A 12,685-nucleotide genomic window follows, 5' to 3' on the forward strand; every position below is an offset into this window, starting at 1 on the left:
AGGGAAGGGCGGTGTTGAATGGAGGCGAAGTGTTAAATTATGATAATTGAATCCGCAGAAGGCAGCTGCTGACGCCAGTGCGGAAATGTCATTGTGGGAGGAGACGCCACGCACTCAGTCCCAAACGCGAAGAGGAGCAATTATTGCAAATAGATATACATATAGGAATGCAGAGCATATAAAACACTTAAACACTGCCATCTGGCCGGCAATGGCCATGCAAAGAACGAGTGTTGGCCGAAGTGTTGGCCCTGATATGCGTACGTGATGCCAGTGCTGCCATTAAACGGTTTTCGTCAAGGATGGGCCTTAAGTGGTTTGTTTTGGGCGAGGGCTTTCGACTATATAAACCACTCTCGACTGTAGCCAAGATGTCATTCAGAAGTCAAGCTTCCAAGTAACACAAACAATCAGCAAAATGATGAAATTCGTAAGTAGAATGAACCCCAGGCTCCAGCAAGAGGACTCTTCTTAATGCATCCTCCTTCTCCTCCTCCTCCGCCTTCTTCGATTGCAGTTCGCCCTCGTCCTGTGCGCTCTGTTCGCCGCTGCTGCTGCCAGTCCCGGACTCCTGGCCTACAACGCCGCCTACTCCGCCCCGCTGGCCTACTCCTCGCCGTTGGCCTACACCGCCCCCGTGGCCTACTCCTCCCCTGTGGCCTACACCGCCGCGTACGCCCCCTATGTGGCTCCCTATGCCAGCAGCGTGAGCGCCCACACCGTGGCCCACAGCGCCGCCTTCCCGGCTGTCTATGCCGCAGCTCCAGTGGCCGCTGTCCTGAAGAAGTAGGATGCCACACGCGCATGCCACAGCCACACACACACACACACTCGTACGACAAATAAAGAAATGCACTGCAGCAATGCAGCAGGCCCACGCGCTGACTGACTGAGAAATATCTCCTCGAGTTTTATTTTCTGTGCCATTCGAGACCAGCTCTGGTCTCTGGTTCATTGACTTTTGACCACGTTCCTCAATCTAATCCTTGGGGCTTTCCTTTTAGTGCGGCAGCGAGTCTCATTTTTAATTGAAAATTGCGTGTGGCAGAGGGCCACAGGGCCACAGCTCTTAGGTTCCTGCCCCTTCAACTGCTGCTGCCGCTGCTTCTCTTTCTGTTGCACTTAATTAAAAGGCGCCGCTGAAATTGCATTTCGTTAATCGCAAACAATCAATAAGCCAAAGGAGTCACGCCCCTTGCCACGGCTCAGTCCCCCCGCGCACCACCCCCCATTCGTGGCATTAATCATACCGTGCCGCGTGCAACCAGCAAGCGACAACCGGCAACCGGCAAACAGTGGAAAATTGGCAACAAACTCTTGGCCCAGAGAACGACATTTAACTCCGACTAAATTTGCAAATTAAATCTAGTCTTTGACTCGCGTTGATGGCAAATTCGTTTAAATTCGTTGTTTTCAACGCCTTTGAAACGCCTCCTTCCCCGGATCCCACCCTCTCCTGCTACGCCTCTACCTCCTCCACCGCTTGCTGCTGCTGCCGTTGCTGCTGTTGCACGTGGGACTGGGGTTCTGGCAGCGAATGTACTTGTCGCTGCTGCAGCACAAAAATTAAATTAAAATCTTTGGTCTCGACGGCCACGCCTCTTCCGAAAAGCGGGTTGAAGCAGGAAAGACCCAGGCATTTCCCATGGAAACACAGAGAGTACCCTGCAGAGTGGGGAGCAGAGAGTACCCTGTAGAGCACGGGTATGCCGACTGTTGCTTAGATGTAAGTCACATTGGAGGCCCCCCCCCTCCCTACGGGTGGGGCGTACAGCGTATCTTCTGGATTCGCTGGAGCTCTAAATGGCTTAAGGCCCCAAAGGGGGTGAACTGATTCACACTTTGTATATTTCCATATCCATTTATCCATATTTATCCATCCTTATCCATATTTCCTGGCATTTCTGGTGCCTTGCAGCTCTGAAATACTTCGGATGCCTTTAATAGGTATATTTCAGTCGACTAGATGGACCGCATATCCCGTGCTACCCTTGACAGATACTCCTGTGGAGGGTCTGCCCCCTTCGTCTGAATTTAACCCTGGCACACGAGTGCTCTGGCCCCCCAATTGGCTCTGATTCACGCACAAACTTCTAGGCCTACGAGGCGTGTTTTCCCAGCGATAATTACCCCCTGCTGACTGGGTCTCAAGAACGCGTACTCGTGTGGTATGGTGTGGTGGCACAATCTTGTCTAATTGACAGTCGAACGATAGTCGATTACGATACGATATGCGTACAGCGACGGAGACAGAGACAGAGAGAAGTGAGCATTGAAACGATAATGGCAGCGAGTGGCAGCGATTAGAACTTGTTGCTCGATCAATTATAATTATCGGAGACATCAATAAGCGACGGACGGACGGACGGAGGGACGGATGGCCGGGGCCCACCGTAAACAAAAACCGGACCGATCCGCCAAGTGCTCGAGTTTCAACCTGGAGCCCAATAAATTGTGTGTTTTGATTTAATCGCTGCGTTTCTGTGTTGCTGTGTTGCACAAGTGCCACAAAATTAATTGCCAGTGATTTTTCGCACTGTGTAGAATATGGAGAGACGGAGACGGAGCCGTAGCCGGAGCCGGATCTGTGTAGAGGCTCCTACTCTTAATTGAAATGCGTCGCCTGGGAGATTTACAGCCGCATTGGGAAGTCGCTGGTCATCGCCCACCTACCTACCTATCGTATATGGTATATAGAACCTGCCGATATGCAAATCTCCTTCGAGCTACGCTTGCTCCAGGAGGTGGCACGCCTCCGCCCCTTTTTCCTTTCCATTTGCCCGGCAGGCCCCATCGACGAGGCTGCTGAGATTTACGCATGCAACTTTTGGGGGCTGCCCAAAGAGGAGAGAGGAGGAGAGGAGAGTGTTAAGTGCCACAGATAGAGTCTTACGTAAAAAAGTGTGTCCGAAAAGTGTGGCATAGAGTGGGTCGTTCACTGGCAATTAAGTGGCAGCCAGAGCTCCCATGAATTATGAGTGCCCGATGCCCTCGTGGCGGCATACCCTCTCAGCGTCTCCGCTGGCCTGACCTTGCCCACGCCTCTGCCATTTATCGAGCGGTCGGTCGATCGGTTATTGTTCGAGAACAATACGAGTATGCTGATCTGGCTGTGCCCTACATCGAGGCACGGCATCTCTCTTGTGCGGAGTCCGGTTTGGCAACAGCAGCCAGCAGCCAGCACTGCCTCACGCACAGGTGTGCGCCACAGACACGCCCCATTCACGGCAGCCACAGCCACAGTCACAGATCTGTGCCATAATTAAGACTTTTGCTCTTTGGTGGGGCTGCTGCAACTCCAATTGGCTGAGCATTTAGCCCGGTGCACGGCAGTGCAGTGCAGAAATTTCTACAAAAGGCTTACGCATTCGTTGCGGCTCATTTAAATGATTTCCAGGGGAAGGAAGCGGAGGGGAAACTTGTTAGCTGCCCAAAAAAAAAAGAACCGAGGCAAAAACCAAAAAAACAAAATGCAATTTAAGTTTTTCTCACACACACCTCCCACAGACCCCCGGACTCCACTCCACTCCACTCGGCTCCACTCGACTCGACGCGACGGCGGCTTTTGGCAAATACAAATTTATCAGAAATTATTCAAAGCAACGGCTGGTCTCTGGCCTCATGGGACGAACAGTTTGATACGCTTTCCGAAGGATTTTGGCAGTATTCAGTGCCCAAATGCCTGTCGAGAATAAAGGTACCCATGGCTCTGCCCATAACTCTGCCTTCTGCTATGGCCACCTTCTCTACCCTTTAGGAACCGAAAGATTCGTCCGTAGAATAACACTCCTCCAAGGATGCGTCCATGCACTTCCAGCAAACATCCGCCCAGAGGGCGCACACTGCACCAGGAAAAGTGTGTGCAAGAGAGAGAGACAGAGTCGCCGAAATTGAATTTGTTCCCTCTGGTTTTAATAGTGATCGGATCTAAGCCAGATTCGGCAATCTGCTAGATATGATCCTTCTCTATGACTCTACGTCTTTGATGGCTTCGTTTTCTTTGCTCTTATCCCCTGATGGTCCCTGATTTGCAATACCCTCCGCCAGGGTATACTTGAATCTCAGTCACAGCCAAACATCCGCGTTGCTTGGGGTTGGGGCGCGGCGGGGCGGGGCACTGCGAGTCGGGGTCCCGGGCCACGATCTCCATCTCGATACCAGCTTTGCATGTCTCTCTCTCTCTCTCTCTCCTTCTCTCGGTGTCTCTCTTTCCCTCTCTGTGTCTCTCTGTGTCTCTCTTCCATGCAACAAAAGTAAAAGTGCATTCGGTCTGGTCTCCATCTGTGGGTCTCTGGGTCTTTGGGCCGCCATCCGTTCGTTCTCGCGCAACGTTTTTGGGCAAGTCTGTGGGCTATAAAAGCATTTGTGCCTTAGACAGCGGCATTATTCAGCTGGTGCCCAGTGTTCTTGCCACGACTCCATACCACACGCCACTCAAAATGTTCAAATACGTAAGTGACTTGGAACCCCTTGCGGGATCTCCTCCAGTGTAACGCCCTGTGCCTCCTCACGTTTGCAGTTCGTGTTCGCCGTCTTCTGCCTGGCCAGCGCCGCCGCCGCTCCCGCTCCCGCTCCGGGATACCTGGGAGGATTGGGTGCTCCGTCGCTGCCTTTGGCCGCCGCTCCGGCCATCTCGTACGGCCATGCCCTGGCCGCACCAGCCTACAGCCACGGCCTGACCGCTCCATCGTATGCCGCCTCCTACGGCCTGGCTCCCAGGATTAGCTACGCCGCCCCCGCCCTGGCCCACGCTCCGCTGGCTGCTCCGGCCATCTCGGCCTACGGACTGGGCCCGAGGCTCAGCTATGCCTCGCCAGCTCTGGGCCACGCTCCGCTCGGTCTGGGCCTGGGACTGGCCCATGCTCCTCTTGGCCTGGCCCATGCTCCCCTGGGCCTGGCTCATGCTCCCCTGGGATTGGGCTACAAGTCGATTGCTGCTCCCTCCTACGGCCTGGCCCATGGCTGGTAAACGGATGCGGATGCCTCCGCCATGCCTCCTCCTTCCAGCTCTTCATTCGTTTCATCCAGAGGAGGCGAATTTGTGCTTCAAAAGAAAACAATGTTAAAAAAGTGAATTCTGCGGTTGAATTATGTACCAATATATTTCGTTTCCATTTCAAAACTTTCAAAATGCATTTTTTCATGGGGAAAACCCCGCTCGGATGTCCTTTCCACAAGATCCTTGCCCACGATTCACTCAAATGAAACTCTCGATCGATTTTGTGTGTTGTTCAGGTCAGATAAATTTATTTGATGGCTTGATTGGCTGACTGACTAAGTGATTGATTGATTGCTAAGGCTATCGGAATATGTTGTGTATGACTCGGTTGGAAACTCTCACATGTTGCACGCTCGCCTTGACGTTAGTTGGATCTTCGTTGGAGCCGGATCGGAGTCGCTTCTACCAGCCATGCCCGTAGCCGTAGCCGCCTAGACCCAGACCCAAGCCGTGTCCTCCGTAGAGTCCGTGTCCGTAGCCCCCCAGGTAGCCGTGGCCCAGACCCAGGCCGTAGCCATGGCCCAGCCCGTAGCCGCCGTAGCCCCCATAGCCGCCTAGATAGCTCTTTCCGATGATCGTCTTGGAGATGATGGGCGCGTGGTATCCCAGGTCCAGGCCCAATCCTCCGTGGTATCCGCCATGGTAGCCGCCGTAGTGGCCGACGCCCAGACCCAGTCCCAGTCCCAGTCCGAGTCCGTAGCTATGTCCCAGGCCAATCCCAATGCCAGACGGAGCAGGGGCTGGAGCAGGAGCCGGTGCCGGAGCGGGGGCAGGGGCTGGCGCTGGCTCTGGATCGGGGGCAGGAGCTGCCAGTCCTCTCGTCGTCAGGCACAGGACCGTCACGAGTATCAACTGGGTGGGGGAGCAGGACACAGGGTCAGATGGGTATCCTTTTCGGTGGGTATCCTTTACTTACTCCCTTCATCATGTGGCTGGCTGGATGGTTGCTGTCGCTTTATCGCTGTATCGGTGTGTCTGCTCTGGGGACTGTCGGATCCAATAATGTTGCTGCAGTTGCTCGGAGCCTCGGTCTTTTATACCAGTCCCCAGCTGCACTCGAGTCCTGCCCAAAATGGCCATCGGTGATCTAATGAGCACTGCAAATGGCTAATCTAATTCACTTCCAGTTACAGCCCAAACCACAGCCCAAGCCCAAGCCTGCCACTTGCCACCAGCCACCAGCCACTTGTCACAGAGCCATCCTTGGCCGCGGACGACGTCACACGAAAGCCAGTTCCACGCGAGTTTCGGCTCCATTTGGGCCTCCTCCATTGAATAATCAGCGATCGGATCGGGTTTGGCATTTACTTGTACCAGTTCCCCATTTACCATTACCAGTCGCCACAGCAGCGGCAGCGGCAGCAGCAGCGGCAGCAGCTCTGAATCTCAAGCGGAATCATCCGGTGGGTGGCCCATTCATGGGGGCGCAGCAATCAAAAGATTTTGACTGAGAACTGTCGCTTGGGACTGAGATTGAGGTCAAAGCAGAGATGAAAGATTCAATTAAGACACATTTCTGGATGCTCTTTCTGTATCTTTACGATCCATCTGCCCATTGAATGCCACTTATCGATTGACAAACATTTGCCCAAAGACAGACAAAGGTCTGCGGCACTCCGTCAAAGGTATGCATCGATTAGAGGGTATAATTTATGCTTAAAGAGCACCAATCTCTGCCAAATAAAGCCGGAGACTAATCAATTCCTTACACCTCCGAAGAGCTATCATCAAACGAATGAATGATTGGGCAACGCTTAACGATAGATCGATCATAGACAATGGAAGCCACGCAGACGGAGACGGAGACGGAGACAGGGACCGACTAACACACACGGCCCATAAAAAGCAGAAAGAGAAATGTAAAGCGAGAGATACGACGCGAGTATCTGTAGTATAATTATGTGCACAAAAGAGTCACTGACACTTGGACAATCCCAGGCGTAGACCAGCCGCAAGACGGTTTAAACTTGAACTTGAAAACGGGTTTACGGAGAGAGGCAGAGAGGGAGAGAGGCGGGGCGGATCGATGGCAGAGCGGCTTTGGGGAGATGTTGCAACAGGTTCCATGGGGCATGGGGTTACAAAGGAAATGCAACCGGTTCTCCTAACTGTCCGATCGAATGGGGAACATTCATGGGGCGGAAGACCAGAAGAGGGGCCTATAAATTGAGTGGCCTTCAACGGGCCGCTCCTTAGTCCAAGTGCAGTCGCAGTCACAAAAGCAACACAGCGGACGCGGACGAGGACGAGGATGGGAGTGCTCAAGGTAAACCAGGAATGAGATGTGTACTGTAGGTATTCTGATCTGTAATCGCTTCTTGGAAGACTTTCATGTGCTTCCTGCTGCTGAGTGCGAGCCTCCAGCTGGGACTATCCGCCACCGTGATCTACCACCACCATCCGGTCTATCCGATCTATCGCCATCCACTGCAGGAGCAACATCCTGGCTACACCATTGTGGCGCCCCTCACGAAGATTGCCCACGTCACCTACGACTCGGTGCCCATCTCCCACACGCCCTTCGAGCACGTGCCCCTCTTCCAGCGCATTGGCCACGTGAAGAACGTCCGACGGTGGCCAGAAGGGGGATCCTAAGGGGCATCCCTGATTAAAAGACTTGCAATAAATATATTTATAATGGATTTATTATATGTGTGCGTGTTCGCCAAGCATTTCTGCTCTCTCTCTCGCTCTAGGGGAAATTCGGGCTATGTTCTACGTGCTAATAGGACGGATGGCGGGTGGCGGATGGAGGGATGGGCGGTCTGTGATCCTTAGAAGAAGTAGGGGGAGGGGGCGGCGAACTTGGGTCCGACGGCCAGAGGAGCGGCCGCGAAGGGTCCAAAGCCGAACTTTGCGGGTGCGGCGAATGCCACGGGCGCTGGAGCGGCGAATCCCAGGGGAGCAGCCACCGGAGCGGCCAGCGGAGCAGGTGCGGGAGCCAGAGCCGGGGCTGGGGCTGGGGCGGCGAAGGCCACCTTTGGTGGGGCCGGGGCCAGGGCGGGAGCAGCGAAGGCGGGCAGACCGAAGGCCACCTTGTTGGGGGCGGCGAATGCCAACGGAGCAGGAGCCGCGAATCCGGGCGCAAAGCCAGCGAAAGCAGGAGCGGCGAATGCAGGAGCAGGAGCAGCAAAGGCCACAGGAGCGGGGGCAGCCACTGGCACTGGAGCGGGAGCGGCAAAGGCCACGGGAGCGGGAGCGAGAGCGGGAGCAGGAGCCACGGGGTAGGCCACGGCGTGATTGATGCGATGGGCATTGAAGCTGGAGGCGTAGGGAGCCACCACTCCGGCGGTGGCCACGGGTGCCGCCAGAGGAACGGGGCCGGCGTGGAAGGGCAGCAGACCAGCCTGGGCGGTGGCCACGCAGAGAGCAACGAGCTGGAACGAAGGGGGAGGATGATGTAGATGGATCGATCCCCAAGGATATCCTCCGGACTTACCATAATCTTGGCGAACATCTTGCTTGGCTTGGCTTGGGTTTGGGATCGGGACTGGAGCTGTGTGATTAGCTTGAGGGCTGACTAGGCTTTGATATCGAACTGTCGGCCGATCAATGCTTTTATAATTCTCCCCGAAACGAATCGAATCGAATCGAATGGAGTCCGTGGCGGAGCATACGAAAATACCTTGCAAGACTTTCTATATCGGGCCCGTCGAAGGGCGCCAGTGCGACATTTCGTATGTACTTAATAATCAATTGGTCGCCTCTTACGTGCGACACATGGCCTCCCCGCCTCCCGCGAAGAGTGCCCTGCCCTGCCCTGCCCCTTGGCTTTCATAATTGCACGCAATTCCGGACCATAACCTAGCCCAATGACCGGGGATATTGGATATTGGGCAAGATTTCGCTTTGCTTATGACAAGAAACCCGCCCCGCCCCGCCCCGCCACGCCACGCCCCGAACCGCCTCACGTTAGCCCCCCAATTACTTACCCAAAATACGTGCTGTCCCCTCCAGCTCCAGCTCCACCTCTCCCTCGCCCTGCCATTTAATTGGAATACACTGTTGTTGCAACAATTGTCGCGTGTGTTGCTGTTGCTGTGGCTGTTGCTGTGTCTGGAATTTCTGATTCGATTTCTTGTTGCGTGCAGTGGAAATTTACGAACAACATTTCTGCCTTCCCTCGCGTTAGAGGCGGGCAACACCACATTTGGCGGCATTACGACTCGGCGTCTGGCGTGTAATGAGAGATTCAATCAGATTATCCATCACCTGTACACGAGTGCGAGTATTTTGGGGTATTTACTGTACGATGTACTGGCAATTTGATTCAAGGCAATTCAAGGCATTCCTTGAGATTTTGCCATTTCCCAGACGGAGCTAAAGTGATCGCAGGATGGATCTCTGCTATCGTAATCGAGGCCTGGCTAATCGATCGAATCGCAAACTAAGGCCAAGACCAGGACCATCCGGGCCACACCGAAGGTGGTATACACTCATACCTAAACCCACACACATACCCACTTATCGGATCAGTTTTGCTAAAAAATAGGAAATTAAAAAAAAAAAATTCAATTTTGTTTAAATTTTATTCTAGTTAATCGATAAATAATGGATGTTTTACATAGAATGTTATCGTTTGGGATTTACTAAATTAGTTTCTTGATTCGTTCTTTGGTTAGCTTCGCTTAATCCATCCCATTCGGTGCCCAAGGTGCAGTCCTAGAACAGGGAATGGTGATGCTTGTGGATCAGCTTCGTGAGGGGCAGGGCACGCAGGTGGGCGTGCTGGGGGTGGGGGTGGGCGTGTGAGTGGGCGAGCAGCTTGGGGAAGGCGTAACCGATGGACACATGGTGGGTGGTGGTCTTTGGCCCGGGAATCGCCCGGTAGGTGGGCGTCGCAAAGGGCGCGGCCTCCAGGACGGGTGGCAGCACCTGGTGGGTTATCGTCAGCTCAGCGGGTGGGAGGAAGGGCGTGGCAGCTGGCAGAAGATGATGCGGAAGGGGAGCTGGAGCGGGCAGAAGTGGAGCTGGAGCGGGCAGAAGTGGAGCTGGAGCCGGCAGAAGTGGTGCGGGTGCGAATACTGGTGGTGCGGGTGCGTATACCGGTGGTGCAGGAATGAATTGCGGTGGCGGAGGAGCCACAAGAGCTGGTGCCGGTCCATAAACGGGTGGTGCCGGTGCGTATACGGGTGGTGCTGGGGCAAAGGCTGGTGGTGGAGCAGGCGCTGGCAGGAATGGCGCCGCGTAATCCAAATGCTCCGCCAGCGGAGCCTGCAGTGGTGCGTGCAGCGGCTCCAAGTGCTCGAAATGGTGCGGATCGAAGTGATTGAAGTGCTGATTGAAGTGTGGATTGAAGTGCTGATCAAAGTGTGCCGACGGCTTGGCCTCCCCCGCCGCCAAGAGGATCGCCAGAGCGAGTGCCTGTGGGAAGATTTAAGTCGTATTTGAGTCCTTCAGTGCGATTGAGGACTCCTCGAATGCTTACCCAAATGTGGTGCCGCATAGTGCTTGGAGCTTTGTGGTTTTGTTGCTGGGACTTCTAGGATATGCTCGCCCTCAGAGCTGTGCGATTAGTGTTTGTCCATTGTCAACACTCGTTAATATTTATAGGGAAATGGCTGTGGCCCTGCCCGCCGCTCTTCTTCACTTTCCATTTCCCCCTGGCCCCCACCTGGCAGTGCCGCGACTGCCAAGTGGGTCTCTATGGGTCTCCACGAGTATGGGCTGGGCTGGTCTGGGCTGCGGGTGAGGCAATGGGGCAACGAGGCAATGAGGCAATGGTAATCCGCTTTAGTTGGTCAGTGAGTCGTGACTGCCACCATCGGTGGATGAATGGCCGGATGGTTGGATCGATGGCTAGGGCCAATAACTTCTTGGGCGATTTGAAAGCTTGCCCCCCCCCCCCCCCCTACCGATTATATAATCCATGTAACCCCCATTGACAGTTTCTTCGTTCGAATGCGATTATGATAATCCATAAATCACAATCCCCCCCCCCGCCCCGTGGCAGTGCAATCCAAGCATTTGTTGGTGGGGGCAAACTTTTTAGTTTCGCATTTAATCAAAAAGTTAGTACAGTTATACAAAATTGGCTATAGCTTGGTGTCTGGCGTTTTCCTTAGACCACGACTTGGGGAGCAGCGTAGGGAGCGGCGTAGGGGGAGGCGAGGTAGGGAGAGGCGTAGGGAGCGGCGTAGGGAGCAGCGTAGGGAGCGGCGTAGGGAGCGGCGTAGGGAGCGGCGTAGGGATAGGCAGAGTAGGCGGCGGCAGCTCCCAGGGCAGAGGCGTAAGGAGTCGAGTAGGCAGCCGTCAGTGGAGCGGAGTAAGCGGCGGCGGCGGCCGTCAGGGGAGCAGCAGCGTACCGGGCGGACACCAGGGCGGGGGCGGCCGGAACACCCGACACGTAGCGGCTGGAGACGGGTCCGGCGTACTCGAACGGAGCCGTGGTGTAGGAGGAGAGGGTGCCGTCGTAGTTGTTGCGGACATCCACCTGGCTGCTGCCACCGGCGGCTGACAGGGGAGCCGTGACCACGGGCACACTGGCCACTGGGGCGGTGGCCAGAGGAACGCCACTCACGGGAAGACTGAGTGGAGCCACCAGACCGGGCTTGGCCGAGGAGCAGGCGATGAGGGCGGCAATAACCAACTGGAAGGGAGAGAGAGATTCTGGTTAGATATTCCATCAATGGAGTGCTTGGATCCTTCGGATTTACTCACAAACTTGAACATTTTGCTGTGGTGGGGTTGTGTCTAAAGCTCTTGAGCGATAATGTACATTCCCATCGGACCGAGGGCCTTATATACAGCTCTGTCCAGTGATCGCTTTTGAGGGACATTCTGTCTGTTTTTTGGTCGCTTCTTCTGCCGATCGACTGCCGAGTGCCTGCCCCTGGATGTGGCTCGAATACCTGATGGCATCACCCACGGTGCTGCGACGGGCTACGTGCCACGCTGCTTCAATTGCCAAAATATGCCAAATAATGTCGGAAGTTGTCCGCTCAAGTGGTTCGCGCTTCGATCTTCGATCTGTGATCCACTTTGTATGCAATGTATGTGGGATTCCAGTGGGTAGCAGAGCGGCTGTCGGCTGTCGGCGGTCGGTGGTTGGTGGTCAGCCAATTTGCAGTCTGTTTGGGCCATCAATGTCTGCTGCCCTGCAGCTGCCCCTGCTACCCGATTCGTACGCAATCTAAGCCAAATGGGCCATAAAATGGCCGCCTCCAAGCTGGCAAACCCCCCCAGCTAAATGTCTCATTAGTTCGCTTTTTAATGCCCCAGATCCCCCATAAAATTCACTCGTAAATGTAGCTCTCATCCTTGCCGCCGGTCTTTGTGGCGCTGTTTGCTCTTCTGTTTCCCCCAACTTGACCTTGACGCCATCTGTGTCCGCAGGATGAATCTGACTCTGACACTCGCACCCCCACTCCTCTCTTCCTCTACCTACCTCCCTCCCGTTTTGCCCACAGATCAGTCAGGCGCCTTAATTGGCCATCGAGGCGGAGAAGCGGCGAGAAACAAGCAACAAGCAACCATCAAGCAGTAAGCAGTAAGCAGAGACCAGCGTGCTGGTCGAAACCGGCTCTTGGACTTAATGAGCCATCCGAGTGCGGTCACGTGCTGGCCTGGTCCATCGTCATCATCGTCATCTGATGTGCTGGCCTGAAGCCAACACTTTGCCCTCTCTCTCTTTCTCTCTCTCTCTCTGAGAAGAGGTAATGCTCTCAGAGCTTGAGGCTTGTTTTC

General features: G+C 54.7%; 7 protein-coding genes across 7 annotated transcripts; 3 read left to right on the plus strand and 4 right to left on the minus strand.

The window, feature by feature from the left end:
• The first annotated feature begins 333 nt into the window (after window positions 1–333).
• LOC6900010 (cuticle protein 8) lies at window positions 334–899 on the plus strand. Its single transcript, XM_002135339.3, has 2 exons — window positions 334–430; window positions 518–899. The coding sequence occupies exons 1-2, from the start codon at window positions 419–421 to the stop codon at window positions 788–790; spliced, it is 285 nt and encodes a 94-aa protein (XP_002135375.1). The 5' UTR covers window positions 334–418; the 3' UTR covers window positions 791–899.
• Window positions 900–4,310: 3,411 nt separating this feature from the next.
• On the plus strand, window positions 4,311–5,116 carry LOC6900011 (cuticle protein 10.6). Its single transcript, XM_002135340.3, has 2 exons — window positions 4,311–4,451; window positions 4,520–5,116. The coding sequence occupies exons 1-2, from the start codon at window positions 4,440–4,442 to the stop codon at window positions 4,967–4,969; spliced, it is 462 nt and encodes a 153-aa protein (XP_002135376.1). The 5' UTR covers window positions 4,311–4,439; the 3' UTR covers window positions 4,970–5,116.
• Window positions 5,117–5,224: 108 nt separating this feature from the next.
• On the minus strand, window positions 5,225–6,149 carry LOC6900012 (keratin-associated protein 6-2). Its single transcript, XM_002135341.2, has 2 exons — window positions 5,916–6,149; window positions 5,225–5,851 (listed from the first exon to the last, which is right to left on the minus strand). The coding sequence occupies exons 1-2, from the start codon at window positions 5,925–5,927 to the stop codon at window positions 5,402–5,404; spliced, it is 462 nt and encodes a 153-aa protein (XP_002135377.2). The 5' UTR covers window positions 5,928–6,149; the 3' UTR covers window positions 5,225–5,401.
• Window positions 6,150–7,157: 1,008 nt separating this feature from the next.
• Window positions 7,158–7,650, plus strand: LOC6900013 (uncharacterized). The gene is made up of 2 exons (XM_002135342.3): window positions 7,158–7,265; window positions 7,325–7,650. Exons 1-2 carry the CDS (start codon window positions 7,251–7,253, stop codon window positions 7,592–7,594), a joined length of 285 nt encoding a protein of 94 aa, XP_002135378.3. The 5' UTR covers window positions 7,158–7,250; the 3' UTR covers window positions 7,595–7,650.
• Window positions 7,651–7,669: 19 nt separating this feature from the next.
• Window positions 7,670–8,607, minus strand: LOC6900014 (cyclin-dependent kinase inhibitor 1C). The gene is made up of 2 exons (XM_033382884.1): window positions 8,439–8,607; window positions 7,670–8,376 (listed from the first exon to the last, which is right to left on the minus strand). The coding sequence occupies exons 1-2, from the start codon at window positions 8,454–8,456 to the stop codon at window positions 7,774–7,776; spliced, it is 621 nt and encodes a 206-aa protein (XP_033238775.1). The 5' UTR covers window positions 8,457–8,607; the 3' UTR covers window positions 7,670–7,773.
• A 958-nt stretch (window positions 8,608–9,565) lies between these two features.
• Window positions 9,566–10,630, minus strand: LOC6900015 (pollen-specific leucine-rich repeat extensin-like protein 3). Its single transcript, XM_002135344.3, has 2 exons — window positions 10,428–10,630; window positions 9,566–10,363 (listed from the first exon to the last, which is right to left on the minus strand). The coding sequence occupies exons 1-2, from the start codon at window positions 10,443–10,445 to the stop codon at window positions 9,662–9,664; spliced, it is 720 nt and encodes a 239-aa protein (XP_002135380.2). The 5' UTR covers window positions 10,446–10,630; the 3' UTR covers window positions 9,566–9,661.
• Window positions 10,631–10,965: 335 nt separating this feature from the next.
• On the minus strand, window positions 10,966–11,768 carry LOC6900016 (cuticle protein 16.5). Its single transcript, XM_002135345.4, has 2 exons — window positions 11,660–11,768; window positions 10,966–11,588 (listed from the first exon to the last, which is right to left on the minus strand). Exons 1-2 carry the CDS (start codon window positions 11,669–11,671, stop codon window positions 11,061–11,063), a joined length of 540 nt encoding a protein of 179 aa, XP_002135381.4. The 5' UTR covers window positions 11,672–11,768; the 3' UTR covers window positions 10,966–11,060.
• Window positions 11,769–12,685: the final 917 nt, after the last annotated feature.

The sequence above is a fragment of the Drosophila pseudoobscura genome, chromosome X (genome assembly GCF_009870125.1).
Source record: "Drosophila pseudoobscura strain MV-25-SWS-2005 chromosome X, UCI_Dpse_MV25, whole genome shotgun sequence".
In the NCBI taxonomy this organism is placed as follows: Eukaryota; Metazoa; Arthropoda; class Insecta; order Diptera; family Drosophilidae; genus Drosophila; species Drosophila pseudoobscura.